At 57.7% G+C, this 8,672-nt stretch overlaps 1 protein-coding gene across 1 annotated transcript; it reads right to left on the reverse strand.

The window, feature by feature from the left end:
- Positions 1-487: 487 nt before the first annotated feature.
- Positions 488-1,364, reverse strand: OLIG2 (oligodendrocyte transcription factor 2). The gene is given in 2 exon segments (XM_059825351.1): positions 488-1,063; positions 1,065-1,364. Coding segments are annotated over 2 exon segments (876 nt in total).
- Positions 1,365-8,672: the final 7,308 nt, after the last annotated feature.

An 8,672-nucleotide genomic window follows, 5' to 3' on the forward strand; every position in this document is an offset into this window, starting at 1 on the left:
CCGGAGCCCCGCTGCTCCCCGCCAGTGGCGGGAGTCCCCGGAGCGGCGACCGGGCGCTCCGGGGATGGGCTTTCCGGGGCGGGATGTGACCCAGAAACGGCTCCAAAGGCTCTACGTGTGGAAACGAAACCGGGAGAGGGGGGGAAGCAAACAAACAAACAAACAAACGAGCAAAAACCCCTCTGCAGTTTTGGTTCCTCCGTTTGCGACGAGCCTAGGACTATTTTCCCCTCCCAGCGAAGTTACCGACGGCAACGTAAAATTAAAAATAAAGAAGATGCGCGGCGTTTACTTGTGCCGGGGCGGTTTTCCCCGCCGTTTGGGGAGCGGGGCAGGCCCCGAGCCGGGCTCCATCCCCTCCCGCCGCCCCTCCGACGGCCCCGGGAGCGGGGCGGGGGGGGACCCGCTGCCGCCGGGGGGGCGCGTTTGTAGGTCCTGGAGGTGCCGGGGCGGCGCGGGGCGCGGCGGGGCGGCCCCGCCGAGGGGCTCATTTGGTGTCGGTGGCCAACCTAGGGAGGCTGGCGGTGCCCATGCCGGAGACGTGGTGGTGCGGCGGGGCCGACACCTGGCACATGCTGCAGGGGCAGGGCATCCCCCCCCAGTGCTGGAAGCCGCTGCCCAGCGGGGCGGCGGCGGCGGCCGAGGGCGACTTGAGGAGCCCGTGGGGGGGCCGGATGGAGCTGACGGCCGAGAGGCCGGAGCCGGGCAGGGAGGCGCTGGAGACGGCGGCGGGGGGCAGGATGGGGTGGTGGACGGGGTGCGAGGCGGGGTGGCCCGGGTGGCCGGGCAGCGGGGCGGAGTGGGCCCCCATGCCGCCCGGGCAGGCGGCGGGGTGGAAGCCGGCGTGGTGCCCGCCGTAGATCTCGCTGACCAGGCGCTTCATCTCCTCCAGGGAGTTGGTGAGCATGAGGATGTAGTTGCGCGCCAGGAGGAGCGTGGCGATCTTGGAGAGCTTGCGCACCGACGGGCCGTGGGCGTAGGGCATCACCTCCCGCAGCCCGTCCATGGCGATGTTCAGGTCGTGCATCCGCTTGCGCTCCCGGCTGTTGATCTTCAGCCGCAGCCTGCTGCAGCTCCGGCTCCGTCATCTGCTTCTTGTCCTTCTTGGAGGAGGAGGAGGAGGACGAGGAGGAAGAGGACGACGAGGACTTGAAGCCCAGCTTGTCCACCACCACCACCCCCGCAGCGCTCATGGCGCTGCGCAGCTCGGCGCTCAGCTCCGGCGGGGAGTCGCTCTGCGTGGAGCTGGACACGGTGCCGCCCGTGAAGCCCCCGCCGCTGCCTTTATTCCTGGCCGTGAGGAAGAGGTCATCGGGCTCCGGGGAGGACGGGCGGCTGGAGACCAGGCTGGCGTCCGAGTCCATGGCCCGGCGGGCGGGACGGCGGCGCGCAGCGGGCTGCCTGCGGGGAGGGGAGAGAGCCCGCAGGCGGCCCCGGGTCAGCGCCCGCGGAAACTTGGCGGGGCGCCGCCGCCGCCCGCCCGCCCCGCCAGGTCGGCGAGCCCGCTCCGCCGCCGCTCCGCGAGGCCGCCCTCGGGGGGGCGCCTCCCCTCCCCTTCCCTCCCCTCCCGGCCCGGCCCGGCCCGTCCCGGCCCTCCCTCCGCGCCTCTCCGCCGGGCCGGGGGCTCGGGGGGTGCCGCGCCGGGGTGCGCGGGCGCGGGGGGCACTTACCGTGCGCGGGGCGGCCGTGGGGAGCGGCGCGCCGTGACGGGCGAGCACGGCAGCAGCGCGCACCTTGCGGCGGCGGCGGCGGCGGCTTTATAGCCGCGCCGGGGAGGAACGATGTCACCGGGCGGGAGGGGGGCTGCGCCAATCGGCGGCGGCGGCGGAGGGGGGGGGGGGCGGCCGGGGGGGGCGGCTGATGTCACCGGGGCCGGTCCGGCTCGATGGGGCGGGCGGACGGGGGGGCGACGGCCGGCAGCGGCGCGGGGAGCCCGGCGGGGGGGCGCGGTGGGGGGGAGGGACTTTTGTCAAATCCATAATAAAATGCAACAATGACAGCGCCGGGAACAGCTGTTGGGGGGGGCGGGACGGGACGGGGACGGCACCAAACAGCCCCCGGCCCCGCCGCCGCAACGCCCTCGGGGAGGCCGCGCTGCCCGGCTCCCGCCAGCACGTCGGTGTTTCCCCGTGCCCCGTCCCGCCCCGCCGGGAAGCTCTCAGTCCCGGCCCCGCCACACGCACCGGGCAGCCGGCGCGCTTCCCTCGGCGGGTGCCCCCTCCTGCCCCCAGCCCGGTCGTTATCCCCCCCGATAAGTGCTGCAAACGGAGGCGGACGGGGAGAAAAAAGTGATTTCGACCCCCCCGTTCCCCACGAGCGGATTTTCCCGCGGAGGCCGCCGGGCGGTGCCGGACAGCGCCGGTCCCAGCGGGGACCCCCGGCTCCGGCCCCGCAGCGACCGGGAGAAGAAGCCGGAGCGGACACCAAAACCCACCCCCAAACAACCCTCCAGCAAGACCCGAGCAAGAGAGGGGAAAGAACGAAAGAAAAAAAGACATTAACGAAAAAAGTGACTTTCGGAAATGCCTCCCGCCTCCCTCCGCGCCTCGCCCGGCTCCCGGCGAGCCCCTTCGCCCCGGCAGACTCCGTGCAACAGGGCCGGGGCTTCCTGCCACAGGGGTAAATTCCGCCCCCCCCCCCCCCGCCCCCCGGCCCCTTTGCCTTTGTTGTATTATTTTTACACTCGTGTGTTTCCCAGCTGGCCCGGCAAGCCTCAACCATCCGTTAAATATGTATTTAAAACCTTAAGAAGTGAAGCGTGGAAATGTGTTTCCCAACGGTTGCGGGGATGATCCGTAACAGGTCAATTAGGAAAATCTGTCCCAGCGACAGCCGGGCCCGCCGCCGCCCGCCGCCCGGCGTGTGTCCCGCTGCCGCCCGGGCGGCCCCCGGCCTGGCCACCCGGGACGTGCCCCGGGCTCCCCCCGGCCCTCAGCTCCCGCACCTGCTTGCGGGGTTGCGGAGCCCGGCCGGGGGGACGTACCCTCACTCCCCCGGGGGACTGGCGGGGGGAGCTGGGGCTGAGCCCTGGAGGTGAGCAGCGGGACGGGGAGGGGGGGGACACGTCTGTGCAAACTTTGCATTTATTTCATGGTTGGGAAGCGGTGAGGTGGCAGCGGGAAGCCTGCCTCTGCCTTTTGACTGATGGCTCTATACGGCGCATTGTTGGAGCCGCATAAAACAGGGCAACAACGAGCACAACTAATTAAGCCCCGACGCCTTTCCCCCGGCCGCCGGCTCCTGGCAGGGCCCGGCCCGGGGAGAGGGAACGGGCCCCGGCCAGGCCAGGCGGGGCGGGGGGCGGCAGCCCCCGGGGCCGCGATGCTGGGGCGAACGAGGAAAACGCCGGCACCGCTCGTCTCCCTTCCGCCTCTCGGGGTTCGGTAAATTTCCTTCTTAAAAGGCTGGGACCTTTCCTCCTTAAAAGATCGGACCCATCGCCCTTCCGCACCCCAAAGGGGTGGGGGCTCCCGTCCTCCCCGTCGGGTTTGCCGCGCCCGCTGCTGTGCCGCGGCCGCGGGCTCAGCCCAGAGGACCGGGTTTCACCAGCCACCTCATCAGCCCGGGGAGGGGACGGGCCCCCCAAGCCCCAGACGCCGTGCCGCTCCGCCGCCCGCTCCGCAGCCCTGAGGGCTCCCGGTGGGCCGAGCGGGGCGGACCCGAGCTCCCGAGGCGCCGGGAGCCCGGGCGGAGGCTGGGCGGGGACGGCCGGGGGCTGGCGCAGGGGTGGGGGTTACCTGCCAGGAGGGACGGCCGGGGAAATGCGGCGACGAGCCGCCGGCCCCTGTCCCGGGAGAACGGGGACGGGCAGCGGGCGGAGGCGCGGCGGGGGCTGCCGGGGCTCCGGGGCCGCGCTGCGCCCTGGGGAGGCAGTTCTCGCCGCACTCTGGGGGTCCCGGGGAGGTAGAAGTGAGCAGCGGACTCCTCCTTGTTCCTTTTACTTTTCCTTCTTTTCCTTTTCCTTTTCCTTTTCCTTTTCCTTTTCCTTTTCCTTTTCCTTTTCCTTTTCCTTTTCCTTTTCCTTTTCCTTTTCCTTTTCCTTTTCCTTTTCCTTTTCCTTTTCCTTTTCCTTTTCCTTTTCCTTTTCCTTTTTTCCTTTTCCTTTTCCTCTCCCTTTCCCTTTTCCTTTTTTCGTTTTCCTTTCTTCCCCTTTTTTAGTTTTTTCGTTTTTTCCTTTTTTCCCTTTTTCATTTTCCTTTCTTCGTTTATTTTCATTTTTTTTTCCTTTCCCCTTTCCTTTTTTCTTTTCCCTTTTTTTTCTCCCCCCCTCCAGAGAGGAAACCCTGCGGCGCCACCGAGGAGAAGCCGGGGTCTATGTCCCTAATGGGGCGAGCAATGCCTTTGATGATCACCGTCCATCTGTCTGGACATGAACTCTGTCCCGCCTGCAACCCGTGGGGCTCCTTGTGCAGGGGAACGCGGAGTTTGAGCGGGGCCGGGACCGGCCGGGGCGGTGGCAGCGAGGCGGTGCTCCTTTGCCGTCCTCGTAGGAAGGAGGGGGGGTGCAAGGAGGAAGAGAGGTGATCTCTGCCGTGAGGTGTCAAATTAAATGTCACACGTTCCCCCCCGCCTCGATTCAATAAGGCTCGATATTGCAAACTGCCTCTCGTTGGCGCATCCCAGGAAAGCAACCATGGAGGGGTCCCAGAGGAGCCCTTCAGCCCAACTTGCTTTTGGCACTAAAAATGAGGAGCAGAGCCTATTTTCTTACCTATGAACATGTATTTTTTTTTCCTAAAATCGCGACTGTAGGCAACTAAGGCATGAATGAAGGCAATCAGGGAACATGATGAAGTGATAACTTAATAAACCCCAGACTGTTGCTTTCATGTCGAAAATCACTCAGAATGTCATTAGATTATTGTGGGGGATCGTTTTTGCCTATATTCCCTCACAGCGTATGGCCCAGGGTCCTTTCCTCATGGATACCACACAGCTACACTGCAAGTGCCCCTGCCCGGCTGCAAGGAATCTGAGGCATCCGAAGGACGAAGAGCCTGTGTGTGACCGCGGCTCCTTGAGGATTGGCAGCTGAAAACAGTTTTAATGATGCCTCGGAAACTGTAAGGCCTGATCCCCAGTGCTGTCTGCCTCCCATCTGTTAGCAGGGCTGTGGGCTCGAAATTGGGCTTTGCAGCTCCAGAGCCTTTTAAACTTTCCAGTTGAGACTGTGGGCTTCAGGGAGGCTGCTGGGGTCACAGTTGCCCCCCCTCCAAACACGGCAGGACCACAAATCCCAGCACCTGACACTGAGGACGGGGGGTTGCCTGCAAGCTCTCTGCTCGCTGCTTAAAAGTATGAGGGGAGTCTCAGGGTAGGGAATAACTTCTTGAAGGTTCAGGTTTAGCCCTTGTTTTCCCTTTTTTCCCCCTCCTTTTCTTTCTGGATGTATCTGAATCAGATACAAATGTATTTTTTGCTGTTGTTCTGGATTTACAAGTGAAGTCCGGCCTGTGGGCTTCGATGCCGTTCCGCCTGCCCAACTAACATATTTGACACCTGTGATCTCCAAGAAAGGGACCCCAGTTCATTGAACAGGGCTGGTGTTTTTGTTCTGGTGGGATTCTTCTTTTGTTTTTTTCAGTGCTAGATTTGTTTTTGTTAACACTTGTTCGATAGAAATGTTGGAGACACATGCTCTTTGCCAAAAACTCAGCATGTCTTCCCATTCAGTCAGAGACTGGAAAAGCTTCTAATCTTCACAGGAGTCACCCAGAGGGAAGTCTCAGAAATACCAGAGCTGATGTTTGTGATATTTGCAGGATTAAAAATATGCAGGAAATAGGCTATCTCCTCATCTAGCAGAAAAAAAAACCTATTTATTTATAAACTTTTGTCATTTATGAGCCTGCTGTCATCTACAACAAAATAATTAGATTACTATTTAAAACCCAGGCTAGATTCTGTGTCTTACATCTTTCAGGTTCAGTCATCCCTCCTCTCAAGCATGGCCATGTAGTCCAACAGGACAAGTTGCACACCCGTGAGATTAATGGGGACTGACTTTCTCTGACCTTAGGATGTCATCAAAACCACCTCATCCAGACTCCTTTTAACACTTCAGCGCAGGTGTAAGACATAGAACCTTTCTGACCATCGCTTGTTGTGTTTAAGGCAAGATGCTGTATTTTTTACAAGATGCGGTATGATTTCATTTAATACATAGCTAGAAGAAAAACTTGAAGGATGCAACAGATAACCCCATACCACCATTTTATTGCCTTAACAAAAGGCAATTCCCAAACCTTATAAAACAGTACAATAGCTATTTCGTTTTAACAGCTGCTATGTGTTACCAACAATTTCACTTCCCATTGACAATACCATCTCTTACGGGCAAATGAGGAGAAAGAGGCTGAAACACCAAGAAAGCGCAGTGCTGGCAGGCCCATGGGCTGCCCCACTGGCACCTGGGCATCCTGGGCAGGCATCTGTTGCCTGCCACATTGCGAAGTGTTCAAGCTCGTCTCAGGATCGGTTTCACACTGAGGCTTCTTTTTCATTGCTGAGTGGAGGAATACCTGTGAGGCACCGTTTCTATGTGGCTGGCGAAGCATTTCTTGTCTGCAGAGGAGTGGGACCTCTGCAGAAATGTCCCCTCGCTAAGCAGAGGTCCGCTGTGCATCATGCCTTTCCTCGGACCCAGAGATGGGAGGTGAAAACAGCCTGGGCTGTTGTTTAGTCCAGGTACCGCTCTGTTACAGAGGAGATAACAATGCTAGTGAAAAATGATGTGTTTAGCTTGCCCCAGGCTTGGTGCTGCCCCTCATGCACAAATCCTCCCAAAACGAGCAGCCGTAGCGGGGAAGGAGCAGTGGGAACATCTGAGAGAAACAAATCAATGCAACTGCTAAGACTGGCTTTTAGACGGACAGAGGCAAGGAAACGGAGATGGAGAGGGAATTACAGATCTATGCTGTGATTTGCCCAGCCACAGGTAGTTTTCTGTCCCACAGGAGGTCTGAACTGGGGACCCTGTTGAACTGGGGACCCGCCTTGAATGGGGGATTTTGCACTCCACTGACCAACCTGGACACCAACGGGATTAGAAAACCGCCTGTGTGTTCAATCCGGTGATCTGGTCTGAACTGCCTTCCTCCACTGGTCCCAGCAGCAGGGCCCAAGGGTGGAAAAGAAATATATAGATGGAGTGGCAAAGAAGGCCCCAGCACAACTGGATGTATCTCCCCTGCAAAAAATGGAGTGTCCTTGTCAGGACTGAATTTAGTCTAGAAAATCATATTGTACTCTAATTTTTTCAGGAAATTCCCATATAATATAGCACAGACTTTTAGTTCTCATTTTGAATTTCCTGGGCAGCATTTTTGTAATTTTTTTTTCACATTTTGCCATTTGTCTGTATGTGGCACTCTTATACTACCCTTCATCTCTTTTCCACTTTCCATGTCTTTATTTTGACTGGGAGCTCCTTAGAAATGCGAGAGCCCTGGCAGAATTTTAGTGATGAGCAGAACATGAAAACGTGGGTATGTTTTGCTTCCCATGCGACCACTCGCTGGAAACAGAATTTTCCTCAGGTTATTCCTTTGTCCTGTTCCTACCCTGTGCTCAGGAGAAAAATGCTTTAAAAATCCTGATGCTAATAGGTTATTGTATCTGTCTCACTGAGCCCCTAGGATTTTGTTCCTGTGTGCTTGTCATGGAAATGTTCCCCCATCCGAAGGTGTCAGTGCCCTTCAGAATGGGTTTCGTATGGTGGCAACAACGGTCGGGCTCATGCCAAACCACTCGCTGGCCATGGGCATTTCACTGCCAGCGTTACGGGAGGCCCTTGACCCTTGGGACAGAGAAGTTCTTAGCCAATCTGTTCTTCAAAGTGGAAAAAAAAAAAAGATTAAAAAAGGCTGGGTAGAAAAAGTCTATACTAGAAATTTGGCGAGATTTCTCCTTAATTTGTTGAGGGTTTTGGGGGGCTGTCGCCTTCCCGTGTCATACCGGGACTTGCATTAATGGAGTAACAGCTGAACTAAGCGTTCGGAATGAACATATCAAAGCCCTGAGTCTGTAGGACACCATCTCATGTCGCCCATGATGTCAAAGGTTGCGGCGAACGTCTCCCTCGCTTTCTGGGTGGCATTGTTCGGGAGAGTGGCCCCAGCAGATGGCCCGAAAACCGCACCTCGGCCAAGCAAAGAGGGACCACATGTGACGAACCATAGATGTCTCATTAGCAAACAGGGGGGAAAAAAGCAAGGATGAGAAAAAAAGATAAAAAGAATACACAAAGACATTTACATATTTACATTGTTTCTCCCTCATTTCCAATTCTCCTTTAGCTGAAGTGTCAGTGGGCTCGCTTTTCTCCTTCTGTTTGTATGTTTACTTGTGCTAAATAGATTATGATAATCAGGCACATAAATGCATGCAACTGTTATTATGGCATTTTAATCACAGAGTTTTTCACTGGAAGCCTTCATTAGAATTCTCATAATCTCACTTGTTAGTGTAACAAACAGTAATAAATGCCAAGGAACTGGGATTAAGTCAGAGACATTCAGACATTAAAGGAGGAATATGGAAATGTTGTCAAATCTCCGCATTATTTATTGAAATGTCACATAAACAGTTCAGGACTTTAAATATCTTACTCATTAGAAGGAGACGGTGCATGGCCACCTGAAGATAGCAATTATAATTTTTTAGGGAGTGCT

The sequence above is a fragment of the Gavia stellata genome, chromosome 1 (assembly GCF_030936135.1).
Source record: "Gavia stellata isolate bGavSte3 chromosome 1, bGavSte3.hap2, whole genome shotgun sequence".
NCBI lineage: Eukaryota > Metazoa > Chordata > Aves > Gaviiformes > Gaviidae > Gavia > Gavia stellata.